Here is a 19449-nt window from a genome sequence, read left to right as displayed (position 1 = left end):
CCTCCTCCTCTGCATGCAGATTTCCCTCTTTCTGGACCGCACTGGTCAGGTTCTGGACTGTTTGTGGGGTGATTACTTCAGGCAGGCTTTCTGTCCGTGGTCAGAGCACACCAAGATGCTCCAGCTCCTGGCCTGCATTGGTGAGCAGCCGGCAACAGACATGGTGGGGACGGGCGCCAGCAGAGGGCGCCCAGGCGCACCTGAGTTTCAGTTACACAACAGCTAAGAGGCCGTCAATTGCGGCTTTTAGCTGGCCCCAGTCCTAACTAAACTCCAAATCTAATCATGAGGACTGTCTTCCAACTCTCTCCTAGCAGTGTCGTGGGGACTCGAGCCATACAAGTGTCACTGGAAAGCAGGGCTCTCTTCTCGGTTGGCCTTTCTTCGTGTTGGTACAGAAATTAACACCAAGGGTCAGCTTTCCACAACACAACAGTGTGCATGGCTTACTTTTTTTATTATAAAAACACATACAAGAGTTTAAGAAATGATGAATATAAGACAAATCAGAATCACGGTGAGTTATTAAACCCATGTCTATGTACAAGTACTAAAATTCCGAAAGTGGAATATCATCCAATGTGAGACACATCATAGCACGACCCTATGTACACGGCACGCAGCGCCCGCCTGCGCCCCCCAGTGGCTCGGGAGACAGGCTGCTGGTCACCAAGCCACAAAAGAGCGTCTGCGGCCTTGCTCTCCGTTCCTGACAGATAGTTCAATATTTTTAAGGAACTTTAGTGATATGAAGAAGAAGCATTAAATGAGTTTCTGCTAATGGCTCTCAGTGTTTTACTCTGGTAGATTATGCGCTAATCTTGAGAAAAGCTTTTGTAGCCCACTTCCAACTAACAGAGTGGAAGACTGCTCCTTGTAGCCAATTTGCTGTTTCCTAGATACTCATTTGAACATAACATCTAAAAATAGCTCAGGAACCAAATCGTGTTCTCATATTGTTAAGTTCATTACAAAATGCCACTCAGTTTTAAAAAGCCACTAAAAGGACACTTTCTGCAGCAAAAAAAGGGCTAAGTTCAAGTTTCATTTGACCAAGACAGAATAATACATCCACATGTCACATGATCACAAGAGCCAGAAGTGAAAGGAGCACTTCCGCTGGGAGAAGCGCGTCTGGCATCTGCTTGTTCCCGTCTCCAGCCCGACGGAGCAGGGAGGAGAGGCCCGGCTCACGTCTCCTCTGTTCTGGAAGCAGGCTAGTCCACTGGTGTCAGAATGTGTCAAGGCACTTGTCTCGCTGCCTCGGCTCGTGCTCAGCTGAGGTCTGCGGTCCTCAGGGTGCCAACCTCCTCCAGGCAGCTGACGATGGCAGAGGGGATGCAGTGGGAGGTCTCTTTCCGCCAGGCCTCCAGGATTTTCAGGATCTCCTCTGGGTTGCTGGGACTCAAATCACACAGAGCATACACTGCTGCTAGCTGGATGCCCCACGGGATATCTGAGAAGAAATTCCAATCAATGATAACATAAGAAAATACCTCTTATTCAAAGTCAATGTTATAATTTCTAGCAATATAAGCTGTACACACATAGAACACTTTCAGTCAGAAATGAAAATTAATAGGGCTGGCCAAATAACTCAGTGGATTGAAGTGCCTGCAAGCAGGTACAGGGCCCAAGGGTTCAATCCAGGCCTGCTGTGCTCGCCCAGCCCCACCTCCCGATGCTGGAAACGATGACCCACAGCAATGCAGCGGCAGAAAGCCAAGCCCATTAGTATGCACAAATGTGTGGCTCAGTTCAAAAAGCTCTCTGGGGAGCACAGCAGACGTGGACCACCAAAGCTGGTCAGGCCCTTCCTCACTCTGCACTTGGCGACCAACTTCCCCTGGGCCTCAGTGTAGGCCACAAGCACAGCGCCACCCAGCTCCAAGGGCTGGCCTGGCAGCTTGCGCCATGCCGCGGGTAGCACCAGGCAGCCCGACCCCAGCAGGGCTTCTCCTTCTCTGAGTCCTGCCCACCTAGCCACAGTGAGCCTGTACAAAACAAGCTCTGAGCGCCAGGCTCTCACACCTGGACGCTAAGCCAGAGCTGTCTTCACAGGGAGCAAGGGTGTAGCCGTGGTGGTGACTCGGAAGTCTAGAAGGGGCCACAGCACAAGGAAGCCCCTTCATGTTGTTCTGTGAGCTCAGCACAGCACACCTCTCATTGCAAGCTGGAGACAGAGCCCTTACTAAGGTAAGAATCATTCTGGGGGCCGTGCAGTGCTTGTCACTTCATACATTTCTTTTTTCTTTTATTTTTTTTAAACGTATTTGGTACAAGGTCTCACTATGCAGTTTGGACTCATAGTGATCCTCCTGTTTTCAGCCTCCTTAGCACTGGGATTACAGGCATGTGCCATCACACCTGGTCTTGGTGGCCGACTCAGTGTGCCCAGGGATGGGGCTGGCACAGCATATGGTGTTGCAGATTGAACCTGGTCCGCTGAGCTATCTTGCTGCCCCATAAATGTCTGATGAGTATTTAGCTGCTTGGAAATACACAAAATAGAAACTAGCATAATCACTAAGTATTACTCTGGATTCTTAAACTTCTCCTATAAGAAAGTAAGACACACGATGACATCCTATGCAGAACATACATGATGACAGAAGCCCCACCATGCAGATCCACTCCTAAGGCTTCCAGGTTCCCGATAGCACATGGGGCATGCTGGCTATCCCTCCAGGCAGCACTGCCCTCCTATGACCTGGGATAGGCAGGACACAGCTCCAGCAAAAAGCCTGTGGGAGTCCAGGCTAAGCCCGTGGCACAGAGTGCCTGGGGTCAAGGGCCAGCAGCTGGGGCGAGAGGTCCCTCCTCCTCAGAGAAGCACTGCCTACCAGGGCTGAGTACATGAATAAGCAGGCCATGAGAAGAACCAGACCACACATGCACATGCGCACGCGCACGCACACACACGCCATGTCCCCCGTATACATGAAGAAAAGCACTTCCAGGAAAGTGATAAAAACAGGTTAAACAGTAAGTGAAGGCAATTTATTAAGCGAGAGTTTTACCTTCATCCTGCGCATGCTGTATGAACATACCAATAACTGAACTGATATTTTTCACAGTAGTTGGAAATCCTTCCTTTAAACCCAACTGGCCCAGGCGACCTGGAGGAAATAAAGTGTAGACAGTCTTTGGTAAAATGCTGATTAATTTTTCATAAAAATTCATTAACCCTTAAAATCCTGAGGTTAAAGTGGGTACCTAGTAAGTGCAAGCAGGTTAAATAGTGAAACCTCAAGACAATACAACACTTTGTCTTCCAGAAGTCAGCAAAATGCTCATCCTCTCGTTTATTCACAAACGGCTAAGCTAGGCTACAGCATAATAAGTGATCTAGGAAGGTTACACGGGAAATGTTCCTGATGGAACACGAGACAGCTAAACACAGACCACTCCCCTCAAAAGGCTCCTTGGAAACTGCTGTCATCACAATACGCCCCCTGCTCCCAATACACTCCCCTAGAGAGGGACCCCACAGTGCTAAGAGGGGGGCGGGCACTGCGGCCTAATGCACAGCTGTGGTCAAGGTGGTGGCGTCTCACCATGAAGCTGTTACTCAGTACCCGCTGCCCGCAGCACAAACACTGAAATTCGTGCAAACCACCCACCCCCGCACTCGAGCACACATGCTCTGTGAAGAAAAGAACATGTGTGTGTGGGCTGTGAGTGCCACAACTCGGCTTCTGGGCAGTGAGGACGCATCCTCAGCAAGGAGCAACGTGAGCCTGTGGCTTCAGGAAGGCTACCGCTGTAGGTAAGGGCAACATCTGAGCCTTTAGGCAAGCGCAGCCTTGGGACAACTCGCACAGCTGCCCTGAGCTTGACAGCTCTGCGCTCCGAGGCGCACCTGAAACTGGTGGGGTGAAGTGTGGTTCTGCTGAGATTGCTGGAATTTGAAGAGGGGTATCGATCATTTATTTCCAAGTAAACAACTCCCACGCCAAGACAGCACAGCAAGAATAAAGCAACTTACCAATCAGTCTCAGAATGGACGCGACGATCACATCAGGAGTGTATGCAATGTTCGCATGTCCTTTCCTGTATTTTATCCACTTATCCATTACAGGCCACAGCTCCTTACTGTAACAACATGAAAGGCACATGGGCACGAGTACTCCAACAAAACCAGACCCTGTACACGGCCCATGGGCAGTGAGTACACGGACTGAGTGCTGACAGCTACCAGTTTATCCCAAATGAGAACAGACAACACTGAAAGGAAGCTCCTACCTTGCTACTGAGGACGTTTGCGCCCACACAGACTTGAAACGGGCCACAAATGTCCAGCCACACTTGAATCTTTATTCTGTTCTAACTCTGTTTATGGAATCCCAAAGCCACAGCAGCGGGAAATGGTGGAGTCTGGATTTCCCAGGTACGAAGGCAGCCTGAGTTTCAGAAGCCCACAGAAAAGTAGGAGGTTCTCAGAGAAACAAAGACATGTGTGCACAACAAGCCAAAAGGAAAGGGACATCAGGAACGAAAGCACACTTCAAGTGGATTAAAGAAATTTTCCAGGGAACGAAAGCAGTGCCAGCTCTGCCCTCCTTTCTCTTGTGGAACATAAACAATGCTCTAAGCAACCCTACCTCAGAAAACTCACACCTCTGATTCTAGCTTTTCTTTCCGGACACTCCTTCCTCTAAGCATGGAAACTACAAGGTAGGTGCAGCGCCTGACTGCCGAGGGAGGAGGTGGGGTCTGGAGTCTCCCAGGCAAGTATCCGATGGTCCAGGCGGTCCCCACGGCTAGCAGGAGGACTGTGGCCAGAGCACGCCGACAGCTCCCAGCTGTGGTCCCTGTTCCTGGGGAGCAGAAGGGCCCTGCCTCCTGGACTGCTATGCAGATTGGGTGAGAGGAGGCTACATAAGCCGTCCATCCTCATGCAGACACTTCCTCAGTACCTGTGAGAGACACCTCTCCAGGTCAGCACCTAGGGATCTACTTAGAGCTATGTATTTGGATGCAGCTACGTCCCATTCTGCCCGTGGACTCAACTCAGCCCCATGCTGTGGCTTGCAGACGTCCAGCCTTGCCCTGGCCTCTCCTAGTGTGGGAGGCAGCGAGGAGGGACCCAACACCCCAGTACAGACAGTCCTCGCAAAGGTCATTTCTGCAGGGTACAGGCTTCAGGATTCCAAGAGCACGGGTTACCAAGCCTTCTGTAAATGTTCCCAGTGTCGTATACACAAGCCACCCTTCCTCAGCCAGGGCTTCCTGGGAACATGAGGATCTGCGGGAAACGTCTGCATGGCAGCGTATACCCTCCTCTCTCAGATGGCAGGGCCGGAACAGGGCGTGGAGAAAGGCTAGCTCCGTGGACACAGTGCACCCCTGGAGCACCAGCCTTTACTCTCTCCCTGAGTGAGGAGCTGTTGTTCTGTAATGCTGATACTGCTTTTCCTGTGGACTTTCAGAGTGCTTGACATTTAAGATAAAAACTGTACTTCATCCCACGTGTACTTGCTTATGCTGAGGATATGTCAGGGAGCCCTCCCTGTGAACCAGAGCCATTTCTACTGGGAAGAACTAACAACAAGGGCCGGGGAGATGGCTCAGTGGAATAAGTGCTTCCCTGGCAAGCACAAGGACCTGAGTTCAATCCCCGGTTCCACCAAAAAAAAAAAAAAAAAAGAAAAAGAACTAACAACAGAGTACAGTGGAAAGTATCAAGAAACACTACAGAAAATTCAAGCAAAGGTAAGTATAGACATCTTAACTCTCATCAAAATGAAGTTTCAGCTACCTTTATGGAACAACAAACATGATTCAAACTGCAACTCAACATCCACAGGCTATCTTACAATTAAAACAACTATCTTGGTGTCAGCAAAGTAGCCAACCTTATAATGTTATCGTGCGTCCAAACCCACTTCTGATGGGAGCAGAGCAGATCGATGGCAAAGATGTATTCCCAAGTGCTATCACTCAGGTCTTCTCCGAATTTCTCACTGGGCTGAAATTCTGTTTTTGGACATAACTGTATGGTCAAAAGCAGCTTAGAAACCATGATGCCAACATCTACAGGAGCATTCTACGGAATGAAACAACAAATACATTAAAAATACAATTCATCTACTAACCTGTTTTGAAGCTGTCTCATTGCTACTTCTTTCTCAATAAAATCATTAAAATTAAAAAAAAAAAAATAAACACAATTCAGAGTCCCAAATCAAGGATATCTGACAAAGATTACAGTAAGCATAGATGACTTAAGTCTTTCGGCTTACAAAATAACTTTCTGTAATGGCTGCATTTTTGAGAAAGTATTTACCCCAGTCACACTACTTATGATAAAATGATTATAGAACAGGAGCTGATAGGACAGGTCAAACGCTAGAGGCAGGATGCTGAACTCGGTAAGGTACAAAAGTGCTTAGCTGTAATCCACATAAGAAGGTAAATCTGTATCACATCAGACAATTACAAGGTTATAATCTAAAAAATTAAACCTTTAAAAGCTTCTTTAAATTCAGTCCATCTTTGTGACACTGGAGATCAGTGTGCCCTTCCCAGAAACTTGTAACACTGAATCAGCCATCCTGGACAACTGTGCCCAGCTTCTTTTGCACTGTACTTATCTTTGTTACTTACTCACTTGGCTGCACGCACTGGTGCAGGTATTCCTCCTGATCACTGCAGTAGCCTATCATATGGGTGAGGAAGTGGTGGATGATCACCTCCCCTGTGACATCTCACTTAATGCCTCCTGTCTGCTATTGTGAATGTTTCGATGAATAACGATGTGCAAGCCTCGGCACGTAAACTTGACTTATCTTGAGTAAGTATCTAGGAGGATCCTTTGCTAAAACTTGCTTAACTCTAAGAATCAACTGCTTGCCAAAGTGGTGGTGCTATCTACCTGCACTGTAGAAAACTTCCCGTGTAAAAGTAATACCTAGGTAATACAGATTTGTGTGCTCACTACAGAACAAAGCCCAGGCTTAGAAATTGGCTTTGTTGTTTGAAGTGCTCAACATGTTCCTCTGCAGATTAAGTAACAAAGATTCTCACAACTTTCTATCACATATAACCTATAACTAAATCATAATCCAGAAGTATCTACCTGAAAAGCCAAACTCAATCACAAAGCAAGTATCCTCCCCTTAGGAAAAGTCAGTAACTTTGTATGCTGAGAAGATGCATAAATCTCGACCGGAAGAGAATCAAATTCAAACTTTAGTTGCTTTGGCGGTTCACATTTTGTACTACACAAAAGGCCACACACCAAGTGTCTGTGAACACGTGATAATGCAGAGGTGTCTGGGTCCCCGTTCTGGGGAGACGGCTGCGGCTGAGTTTGTCAATCTGCCGTGGAGCTCACGAACAGAAGCAGTCTGAACCAAGGTATCACCGTGCACGTATTTTATTTATGGTACGAAGAAGCCCCGAGAATTTGCTCTTTAATTTATAATTAGTTTACACTATTTTGTATTATAATTAGGACACTAATTACAAATGTTTAGCAACATGTAAATGTTTAAATATTTAATACAATTCATATTCCACATCCTCGATTCAATTTTTACATTCAAACATAAGCTTAAATGCTTATTACAAAGATTTTGATAATTAGACTTGAAGGTCAAGTTTGATGTATTCCGAGGTATGTATCTTGTTTTGATTTATGTCCAGCTGCCCCTGCAAAGCCTCATGCAGTCACTGGAGCAGTTTCTAGAGTTAGTGATAACTCACGATCCAGTGCTGGGATTATGGGTGTGAGTGCTGCCCCTGCTTTGGGGCAGGTAACCTGAGTACAATATAGGGAAGGGAAAGGGGCTTGCTGGCTGCAGCAGCTGCTCTTCCCTTTCGGCTCTTCCTCTTCTTTGCTGTTTTCCACCGCCAGCAACTGCTGCCCTCTTCCCTGTGCCATCCTGACCCTGGAACCAGCAGAGTACAGACTGAATCCTCCAATAACTATGAGCTAAATAAACTTCTCCTTCTTTGACTTTGGGTGTTGGCTATTTTGTCCCAGAAACAAGAGCAAAGTAACTGAGACATATCTTAAGTTTATAATTACCTTAAAAACAAAGACAATTAAATTATTGAAGTTTATAAGTAAAATATTACTTAGGAGATGTTAACTTCTTAAATATGAATTAAGATAACAACCACTGGCCAAAATGAAGGCACTTCTGTAACAACAGCTTATAAACAGAACATGAACTTTTTAAGTGTATAGCAAGTTAAGCCAAGTGTCTTTTCCACATGCAGAGGGCATTTGCATATTTTATCAACTGCTGCAGAAGCCTGGCCGGGGCGCCCTGAAGACAAAACACTTCCCACTCTGCAGGCAGCCTGCACACCTCCAGTCCAACCTCAAGATCCAAGTGTGGATGCTCCAAGTTTTCCATTCACAACAGTTTGGACTTTGAGTTTATGGATGTTCAGCATGCAAAGTCTATACAAGTATCTCTAAAAGCAAAAAACAATGAAATTTGAAGCTTTCTGGTTGCAAAGTTTTGGGTAACACCCTCTGAAGCCGATGTATGCGGCTGCGTGTATCCACTGTGAGCCCAGCCCACGAGGGAGGCACACCCGAGGCTTTGTGCACGCTAGGCAAGAGCTCTACACTGAGCTAGGCCCAGGCGGCAGGTCTCCTGCCTGCCAAAGGACTCACTGCAATTTCAAATAGCACCTTACAGAGGTCCACTGGTGTGTCTAGGCAGCTTGATGAAGAGGTGATTTGGTTTTTGATAGTCACCTAACTCTGGACTACAAGTAGCTCTTTCCTTTTCTGTCTATAAACAAAATAAGAGCCTAACAAATGTTTTCCAAAACATTAATACATGCTCATTAACAGAAAAGGCAATAATCAACCTCTTTAAGTAGTTTGAAGGTTAACTACTTACTATAACTGGATTCTCATTAGACAAAATTATGAATAAAAGACCACCAATCTAAATACTATGAGGTGTGACTAAAAAGTACAGTGAATATTTAAATTTTAAGTATTTTTTTTTTTTTTTTTTTTGTTCCTCGAATGCCTTAGGGCACTTCTGGCCAGCAGGAGAGAGTTATGAGGTTCGAACTCCAGCAACCTGAGGCTGACAGCTTTGTGGAAGCAGCCACTTAAAGGCCTGAGCTAGGGCCAGGCCTCCAAATTTTAAACATTATTACAGCTATAGACACAGTGCCATTAACTTCCCTCAAAATACTTCCCCTCACTTTGAACAGACTCATCTCACTGTACTCTAGCTACTTTCTTTCAGGAGTGTCTTTGGTTATCCCGCCATGCATGTCTGGCTGTACTGGTGCTCTGAACTGACTCAAAATGTTCACCTTTGCACAGTGCCATATGACTCCAATGACTCACGTGGAGGAGGACACACTGTGATTGATGGCTTTGCCTTGCCTTTCCATTGGAAGGCACCAGGCGCAGTGCTCACTGCATTTGTAATAATGACTCATGTAAAGACACTCAGAAAAGGATTTCCGGAAACACTTCAGAAAGTGTTAGGAACAGTGACTGAGACAGAGACACGTGCGTTCAATATGAAGAAGGTGCTCTGAGGGGGACTAAAGGCAATTTTTAAATGTAAACATTCACCATATGTTCTGATCACATTGTCTCCCTTCACATATCAGTCATCAAAAAGACAAAATAGGGAAAGTTCTCATGAAAACTAACTACTTAAAACAAACACCAGTTCTGTCAAGCAAAAAGAAAAGAACAGTATAGGAGACTCAGAAAAAGCTTAACAGGAAGAACAGGTATCAACTTTTTCACTTTGGTGAAAAAGTTTTTTTCTACCTCCTATAGATCAAATGATTTACATCTACTCCAAGCCCTTTATCCATCTATACATATCTACGGATTTCATCATTCGTAAGGTAGTAGATGAAACAAACTCTGGGCCGGAGAGATGGCTCAGTAGAATAAGCGCTTCCCAGGCAAGCACGAGGGCCTGAGTTCAATCCCCGGTTCCATGAAGAAAAAAAAAACCAAACTCTGGGAAATTACTATACTCCACAGATCTACCACTCTTCCTGGGATGGCTCATGAATACTTAAAAAAATGTGTAAGCTTAGGCTAGAATGGTATATTACAGGATGTAATAAGATGATGAATATCTTTAAAATGCTTATGAACTAAACCAAACTAAATACAAAGACAAGGAATACCATTCATGTAAGGTCTATAAATATGATAAGTAGCAGAAGAAATAAGGGGAAATGCTCACCTTTTCCCAGCTGAGAAAAGCTTTCAAACAGCTCAGAACCTCCCCTTTGGCACGCTGCCTGGCAACTAGTTGCATTGCTTTACTGATCACCGACTGAGAGCCAAACACATCGTGCCACATGTTTGCAATAAACAAAGTCAATTTCTCAGACTCTGGAAAATCTACAAGAAAGCAAGCAATAAAAGAAACATTTAGGTCTGATCAAGTGATTGAATTTAACAACTATCACAAGCTCATTTCACGGGTGCCGTGCATGGCATCCTGCAGCCTAGAGCAGAAGGGACTCTGGCCTCATCAGAACTGCAAAACATTCTCTTTCTCTCTCCTTTCTCATACTTCATTCAGATAAAACTTACACATATTAAAAAACTATACAGAACTGTATGAAAAAAAAGACAGCCCCCAAATACATTGAAAAAAAAATGGACCAAATTCTTTTTCTAAGTTCTGTATCTCCAGAAAGCTGCCAACTGACTTGTATCCTCAGTGGACAGGTTTATGTATTCACACAGGTACAGAAGACTTTCAGGATAGAAAACTTTATTTGTAGCAAGTTTTTCAGTACACAAATTCTGGATTAATTTCAGTGTAAATATTTTCTTCTACACTCTGGCTTTTCTAGTCATATAATCAAATATACTCTTTGAATACAGAGATTGATAAATTTTGAAAAACACATCCAGGTAACCAACCTCCACTGCCACAGTCAATACCCATCATCCCGAGCTTCCCTCGCCAGGACCGAGCCGCTGCCTGTCCCTGAAGCCAGGGTCTCCTGTCATGCGCTCAGCCTGGAGTGGTGCAGCACACACACTGCTCTAACTTCTGCACTCAGCAGTTCCTGAGCTTCACCACCCAGGCTTGCCACCGCGCAGCGGGCAGCACTCTGCAGTCTGGCAGGTCACAATTTTCTCTTCACTCACCTGCTGACGCACTGTTCTGTCGATGGGCTATGAATCAAGATGCTACAAACGTGTGTGCACTGGTCTACTGTGAGGCGAGGCCTACTTCTGTTGGATATGTGCCTATGAATGGAATTTCTGCATCACAATAAATGCTAGGACTACTTAAAAAGTTTTTCCAGTAAATGACAATGCCAGGCATTGTAAAGAGTTTGATCCTGTTTGTCACACACACACACATTGTTTTAATATTCTCTGAGCTACTTTATCTATCACTGCCATGTGTCTAAAAAGAATGGATAAATAAAACACTAAACTCAAGGCCTACTTTGAGTTGTTAAATTCAAAAGTTACTTTAACAAGGAAAGATTCCAGACTCAAGACTAAATCCATAAGAGATACAGTTAATGGCTGCCAGTAGTATATTTTTCTGCAGTGGGGACACACTGGGGACAAGATAAACAAACTCCCATCCTTTCAGAATGTACACTGTAGTGGAAAAGATGGCAAACAGACCAGTTATGATAGTCAGGAGTAGTATGTGCCCTGGAAGCAGAGAAAGGAGAACAGGGTAGAAAGCAGGAGGTGCGTGAGTAGAGTGAGCTCTAATGCCGCTGAAGGATTCGGGAGAGACAATGGGCTGTGGACAGGAGAAAAGAAACCCACGCGGACTGGCAGAGCCCACATCCCACCCAGCTCCACCGCCCGTCACTGCCGACAGCAATGGTGGTCCGTCTCTATGAGGCTCCCCTGGTCCTCCAGCCCCTGGGGTGCTCACAGCTGCAGAGCTCCTGACGTGCGCAGGCATCCTGGAAGGAAGGGCCTATGAACAAGCCCGTTTTACTGCCATCTGTTCTTGTGGGCTTCTTGCTGCTTTCCTGAACTGCTACAGGACCAGCTCCAGTACTCACGCACTCCCTAAGTTTCTCCACCCCTGTTCTTCTGTGTCTACTGTGCATATTACTTATTGTATTATAGCTCGTTTGTTTGTTGTCTCTCTCGTCCACTAGGTTGTATATTCTGAAAGGATAGGAATTTATCTTCTTCCCACTAAAAGAGTAAATACTTATTTGTAGGCAACACTTAGATCTGGTGTAACACTATGCTGTATTGGTCCATCATTCCCTAATTTAAAAACACAGATGATCTGAGGCAAAGAAGTCCTGCTGCTTTGATCCTCCGTAGAAACTGAGGCAACAGTGGTGAAAGGACAAGCACAGAGCAACCCTCATGCCTGTCTCCTTTTCACCCCTGATGCACTTCCCATGAGCAGGTGAATCCATGCCCAGTGCTGCCCTTTTGTTGAAGCACAGCAGTCTGGCAGCTTGTTATCTAAACACCTTCCTGTATTTCCTGTCACCTATCAGCAACACGTGAATAAATGCATAGTCACAAGAAACACCCTAACATTTAGGTTCAGATGAAAATGTGCTATGAGGCTAGGGAGATGGCTCAGTGGAATAAGTGCTTCCCTGGCAAGTACAAGGGCCTGGGTTCAATCCCCGGTACCGCCAAAAAAAAAAAAAAAAAGAAAAGAAAAGAAAAGAAAAGAAAGTGCTGATTCAGCAAATACTACTGAAAACCAGGTACGCTATTTATGTTCTCTAACACATGTACAAAATATTAACATTATTTTCCAAGATACTAAACAGTAAACCCCAAAATAGAGTCCCAAGTATTAGGTAAGAAAAGCAACAGTACTATTTTCAATTCAAAAAATGTTCAAGTCTATACATACCTTCCTTCAGGAGGCTGTAGCAAAACAAGCGAGCTCTTGCCAAGTCTCCCAGCTGCCGACAAATACCCACATACACTCTACAGAGGGCATGTGTGTAATTGTGCTCCACGGACACCTTCTGAGTCTTTAGTTCTGAGAGAATGGAGCGAAGCAAGCACTCTGCTAAATGCTAGATTGGAAAGAAAAAAAAAAAAAAACACAAAGTACATCATGTCTGCATTTTGCCTATCGAAAAGGCTAGTGTAAGTATCACAACTAATGTACCTACCAGAAAAATGTAACATGCACAGTATCAGGACCACAGTGCTGACAACAACTTGCTTAGCCTGCTAAAATACCAGCACTGACAGGGGCAAACTCTCCATGTCATCCCTTTACTGTGGTTGGTAAGGCCACGGAGGCCACAGGCCAAGTCTCAGGAGACCTAGCTGCCCACTGTCACTACCACCTCAATAAGTAACAATCTCCTGGGCTTTGCCAAAACACTCTGCCCTTGCTGAGCCTCATCTAAGCCTGCTCCTACTCTCGTTTTCTGCACCTACTGCTTAGATAATAAAATACCGGGTGACATTTTCCTTCTTTAGGAAGATCACTAAATGATCCTCCTTCACTCAAAAAATCCCTCAAAAACCAAAAGGCACCTCTTCAAAGAAAACAATGGTACCTCAGTTAATGAACTTCATTCTTTCCACAATTCTGTTCACAACTTAGACAAGAACTGAACCAAGTTCAAGGTTAGGGTCAATGTTTTTTTTGTGTGTGGTACCAGGGATTGAACTCAGGACCTTGCGCTTGCCAGGTAAGTGCTTACTCTACGGAGCCATCTCCCTGGCCCCCAATGTTAACCTCGGGGAGATCTGATTTAGTTCTCAAATTTGACTTAGCTCTGGTCCAGTTCAGTTTTCAATCAAAATCATGGAAAAAATTGAGCTTGTGAACTGAAGTGCCGGTATAAGAAACGAAGTATGAGCGCCATGAGGACTCCAGGGATGTGCAGATGAGCACTGCCCTACGAACCATCGAGCGGGGGAAATCGTAGGAATCACTGGGGAGCTGGAAAACGCCAAGCTCCAGCAGCTCTACCCAGGCCTGTGTGTAAGTCTGCATAATCACTTTCCTCCCGTTTCACCCATGGCATTCATCACTGGGAGTCCTGCCATAAGATTCTCCCTGCGAAGCACATGCACTGCTATAAACTGACTGTTTTCTAAAACTTTAACCTATTCCATGTGTAAAAACTATCAAATATTTTGTGTTTTATATTTTAAACTCTATAATGCAAGCTAGCAGTATTTGCCTTGGTGTTCACATGGATGATTCTCAACCTTGCAATGAAACTTCTGTTCAGGGTCCTCTGGCCATTTTGCAGACAGCAGAGGACCCTGCCTTGGAGAACCTGAAACTCTGACACACTTAAAGAAAAGCAGGCACATACCTTCTTTGTTGTGCTAAATTCATAAACAACTTCCTTCTCTTGGTCTCTCATGACAGGCTTTTTGGAGATATTTCCCACATACACGTGACTACGAATGACAGGCAACAGATCAAAGGAAGACTCGGCAATCTTCTTCAGTGCGTGAGCTATGGCTTTATCATGTGACTCCACTGTTTCTTTTGGACTTACAGCGATCTGGGACACAGGACAGGTTGCTGTGGCCGCGCTGCCTTCCTGCTCTGTGGGCTCTACTTCAGGCTGAGTGGAGTTGCCTGGGGTCTTCTTGGGGCTGAGCCTGGCAGCAGTCCCTGTGATTTCTGGTTCTGGGGACTCGCTGTCCAGGCGCAACCTCTTTGCACTCCTCAGAGTTGAAGCTGATAATGTTCTCTTCACCCCCAAGTCCTGCTGAGTCCTCAAATCTCTTGCCCTGTCCTGGTTACTGTCACCACCAGAGTTGCCTCCCGTTTTGACAAAAGCAGTTTTTGAGGAAGTGATTGCCTTCAACCCTATCAGTGCACTCACAGGCCCTGGTAAAGTCTTCCCATCTGCAGACGAACTTCGAGACAGCTGGAGATTCCCTTTGAGGAGGTTGAGGGTCCGAGCCCTAGCAGATAACTCTGGGTACATGGTATCGAGGATTTTCACAGAGTTCTCCTGAGGGCCGCCCACAGCCGTGGTATGGGCAGGTGCACAGGGTGGCAACCTGCCTGGCACAGGAAGCGCATGCTTTGGTGTGGCTGCACAAAACTGCAAAGGAGAGGTTACAATCCTCCCTGCAGCCCCTGCAGTGGCAGTGGAGGGAGACGGAGAAGGCCCTGGCGGTGAGGCTAACCCAGGGTCTTCCGGCCAAGGAGACAACACAGGCGGCGCTGCGACCTCACAGGAGGGAGACATCAGGTCCGCAGGAGAGGATGGGGGACTCGGGCTGGGCAGGGACAGCAGAGGTGAGAGGGGCTGTGAGGTCCGCGGAGGTGTGGCTACAAGGGGTGCAAGCAAGGGCGGCAGAGGCGGCCCCACCTCCTGCCGGATCTTGCTCAGCGTGTCCAGAGGACAGTCTGTGGGAGTGGATGTGTCAGCCTTTGCCAGAATGGGTTGCAACTGCCCTCGGGGAGTCTTTGTGGTACTTTTGTCCCCAGAACCTGGCTGGGCAACTTCACTCTGACGAGTTTCACCTCTGCCGGGCACTAAAGCTTTTGCTGGTTTGTTGGGCTGATCTTTGCTGGGAATCTTTGGTCGACTCTTATTTTTCCCAGATGGTTCTAGTTTCGAGTTATAGTATGTGTGATCAGAGGTGACGTTCAGAGTCTCAAAAGTCTGATCGTATATTTGAGATCTGATCCAGATACTAGGCTTGACAGGTCTGTTCCGCAAACGGCTCTTATCAAAGTTGGAGTTCTGCCCGCTGCTGGAGACATCCTCCGAGCCACCTGAGACACTGCCACACAGAGGCTCCTGCAAGGCAGGGCCAGGGAAACTGGTCTCTGGAGACCTCTCTAAAGGTGCAAGGGAAACAAAAGCAGCCTCCAGCCCTCCCTGACCTTGGGAAACAGTGACATCTCCAGGAGTCTTACACAGTGTGACCTGCTCCATGTCTGGGGACACTGTGACACTACTGGCGTCCATCCAGCTGTACCCCTCCTCCATGACCTCAGTCTGTGCCTCAGTTATCAGGCTGTTCATGACTTCTGAGACTGCAGCGTGCATCTGACACCGAAAGGCTCCATTGGCCTCACAGCCAGTGCTCTGCATGGTCCTGACCTCTGGAGCTGCAGGTTCTAATGGGCCCTTCTTGTGGGTGGCTAGCCAGGTGGCCTCAGGACTGTCCTCGGGTGTGTTCTCAACATGCTCAGCATGAGATCCACTCCTTGCAGGGCAGCTGCCTCTCCCATCTAGGGCAGAGGCTGGCAGGGGCAGCTCCAGGCCATGGGAGGTCACTTTCTGAGGTGGAACTTTTTCTTTCAAATCTTCCACTGTCAGGCTGCTATACATATTTAAGAGCAAGGCATTACCAGTATTGTTACCACTGCAGTCCTCACAGCTTGTTTCAAGTTCTCGTCCAATTCTGGCGAGAACCTCAGACTGCACTTCCAAGGAGCACTGAGCAAGGGGACTGGGTGCTTTCAAAGAACAGTTCTCCTCCTCAGCTTTGATCCACTCTGTGGGGCTTGCAGGTGTCTCTTCTTCACAGGGCTGCTTGTCACACCTTTCTCCTGAGAGTCCACTGGGCTTTAACTTTTTGTCCACGTCTTTCCTTTGGGTTCCCTTAGTAGAACATTCACAAACAGAGTCTCCTGAGCTATAGTCCCTTAACTGACAACTCTCAAGAAACATGAGGACCCCTGTTGTGGAAAGCGTGTCTATGTCAGGAGAAGGACTAAGGTTAAACTCCTGCAGTGCTGAGGTCAAGTCAACCAGCTCTAGGGAAGCTCCCGTCTCAGGTTCCCCAGCCTCAGTGTCCCTCAAAGCCTTTGGGACATCACCCACTGTGCCCTGTGATCCCCTGCCCACCCCGTCAGCCTCCAGCTCACTCTCACTGCAGCTGAACAAGCTCTCGCTCCCCTCTACCTCGCTGTCCTCCCTGGCCTCCCGAATCCTTGCACAACACAAGGAGGAATCCAGGAGACTGCTTTGGGAAAGATCCTGAATCTCAGTTTTGCTGCATAATGGTGATGAGAAAGTGATGCCGGTGGTGACAAAGCGTTCTGGGAAAGCAGCACCAGGCGTTCCAGATGTCACCTTGGAAGGCTCCCGAGTGTCCTGTATCGTGCTGGTGGAACTGCAAGCACAAGCCAGGATCTCAGAGCTCAGTGTGCCAGTGTCTCTGCAGAGTGCTTCCTCCACAGGGCAGTCTCCCGTCACTGCCAGTTCAGCTGAGAGCCCCTCCACCCTGCAGGGGTCCAGGCCCAAGAGGGGAGGAGACAGATTCGGTGCCTGGGCCTCATCCTGCAAGGCAGTGTCCCTTGAATCCTTCTGGTTGCTGGGAAGCATGTCTTCAGAAGAGAGAGGTACTTTACCATCCACAGAAAAATCCAAATGTCCTGCTGGTAAAGAACCACTCAGAGGATCAAAATCTTTTCTCCAAGAGGAAGAAGCTTCCAGCACATTGCTTTTCTGGGTGGCCACTTCCTTGATGTTTCCAGTTGTATCCTTCCCTTCCCCACCAAGTTCTGCTGCAGATCCTGTCTCCTGGCTTCCGTCATCACGGTTTTCGACGGCTACGTTTGGCTCCTTCCTGCTTAGTGACAAGTGTTCTGAGGGAGCACTCTGAGTCTTCTGGGGTCTTGCCTGCTTTGTGATGACGGATACCTGATTGGGCAGCAACGAAGTGGCAGCCTTGAATTCCACAGGACTGCTGCTTTCTCCAGAAACCTGAGGCACAGCTGCTGACCCTCTGCTCTGCAGAGTTGGTGCTGCCACTTCAAAGTGATGGTTGCCCTTTTGTCCATGCTCCGAGGCTGCTCTTGGGCTCTCTCCACTTCTCCTTAATAAATCACTATGCTGCCACGAAGTGCTGTTCACAAAACCAGAGCTGCTCTTGATCAAGCTTGCCTGTGAATCTGTTAATGAAGTCAAATCTGACTTCTGTAGTGTGAGCTCTATTCTTGGATCCTGAATTTCACAATGTCCATCTTTTGTCACCTTCCTGAACACTGACTGAGGAAAGGAGTATATTTTAGTCAAATCTTCTACAACTTTTGTACATTCTGTCTCCCTGATCTTCTGGTCATTCAAAGTAGGTGCTCGTGATATAGGACTCAAAGCATTGCTCTCCGGGTCACTTTCCTGCACAGAATGTTCTCGTGGCTCAGCTTGCAGTAGTGTTTTTAAAGATTGAGTCTGTAATTTTTGTTCCAAATGGTGCAGTTCAGGAGAGATTACTTTAGTTGGAGTATCTGCCTCACTAACATGCTCTAACTGTGAAGACTGAGGATTACTGCAAACAGACACTGGTACTGAGGTAGAAATGGAAGAAAACCCAGCTCTAACACTGAGCCCTTCTGGACCCATTGCACCACCTGTGTCATCGCTGTCATCCTCTGGTTCAGGCGAGTCTTCTGAAGTGGACCCCTGCATATCCTCCATGTCCATTTCCACTTCTCTAGATAATCTCTGTTCAGGGCCAGATCCGGTTACACATTCTGCCTCCAAAGTGATTTGATCAGTATGTGCCCACTCGGTAAATTCTGCTGTGTGGGAACCTATTATTCTAGATGGCAAGGATACACTTTCAGATTCGAGTTCATTCTGTGGCCTCCTGCAAAGGAGAGACTGCCCAGTGGCTTCGTCCTTCTCCTGCCCCAGACTGCTGCACAAGCTCTCACTCCACAGACTCCTACCAGGTGTGGGGCATGTCCTGTCAGCTTGCAGGGATTCAGCTCTCTCTCTGACTCCCTCTGGTCTCCCTACCTCACCCAACACATCTTTTGTTCTATCACTCTGCAGTCGAGATGACGCCATCCGGAGCTTTTCCCAAGCCACAGCAGATGTGCCTGAAGGCTCTCTCAGCGCCTCTGAGAACATCACTAGCCCACCTGCTGTCGCCTTATTCACTTCCAACTTATTTAGAGCTGGTATAGTTTCTTGTAACCTGGGTTTTTCTTCCCATGCACCACTTGCTTTATTTTTTCTGGATAAACCAAAATAATCCCGTGAATCAGTGACATCATCTTCAGAAACAGAGTCAGAAGAATTTCTAGGATAAGTGGAGTCATTGTCGCTGGAATCTGTGTATTCTCCAAAGTAGGTTTCCTGAAGGAAGGAGAAGTGCACCAATCAGACCCCGCACCAACCCGTTACTACCACACAAGATCAAGAAAAGGGCTTGCTTCCTGCAGAACTCTTATCCCAATTGAGAAAAAGAACCCAGGTCCAGCACATGACCAGGCAAGGCCAACCTCTGGCCCAATGCTGGTTTACCCTCTTCCTAAAGAAGCTTCCCAACCATCCTGGCTCTTCCCCTACCGCTGCTCACCTTGGACAATATGTCCCGCACACAGGGCCAAAGCTGCCAGGCCTCTCCATTCCCACATTCCTACTTCCACACTCACCTCCTAGTCTCCCAGTAAACATGGCCTGGGCTCCAAGGCCCTCTTTCTTCTCCCCAGACTTCTGCCTAGGGAGGCTCTGGGCCCAGGCTCTCCACAGCTCTGGGGCCCTCACACACCACAGCTGCCC

The 19449-nt window shown here is 47.1% G+C and overlaps 1 protein-coding gene across 2 annotated transcripts in view; it reads right to left on the bottom strand.

Annotated features, from left to right (window-relative positions):
* Window positions 1-436: 436 nt before the first annotated feature.
* Window positions 437-19449, bottom strand: part of Ice1 (interactor of little elongation complex ELL subunit 1) — a 52481-nt gene continuing 33468 nt past the window's right edge. The window contains exons 13-19 of one of the 2 annotated variants that reach the window (XM_004625272.2): window positions 14275-19023; window positions 12840-13008; window positions 10200-10360; window positions 5859-6049; window positions 3989-4095; window positions 3021-3119; window positions 437-1456 (exon numbers count right to left, since the gene is read on the bottom strand). In XM_004625272.2, the coding sequence (XP_004625329.1) occupies window positions 1275-1456; window positions 3021-3119; window positions 3989-4095; window positions 5859-6049; window positions 10200-10360; window positions 12840-13008; window positions 14275-19023 (5658 nt within the window). In that variant the 3' untranslated portion in view covers window positions 437-1274. Of the gene's footprint in view, window positions 1457-3020; window positions 3120-3988; window positions 4096-5858; window positions 6050-10199; window positions 10361-12839; window positions 13009-14274; window positions 19024-19449 lie in introns of those variants that run through there. The other variant, XM_023706566.1, reaches the window with a different exon arrangement.

This window comes from Octodon degus, unplaced genomic scaffold (genome assembly GCF_000260255.1).
Source record: "Octodon degus isolate 3935 unplaced genomic scaffold, OctDeg1.0 scaffold00008, whole genome shotgun sequence".
Lineage (NCBI taxonomy): Eukaryota > Metazoa > Chordata > Mammalia > Rodentia > Octodontidae > Octodon > Octodon degus.
Note: the sequence above shows the minus strand (reverse complement) of the source record. Positions and strands in the feature narration are given on the sequence as shown.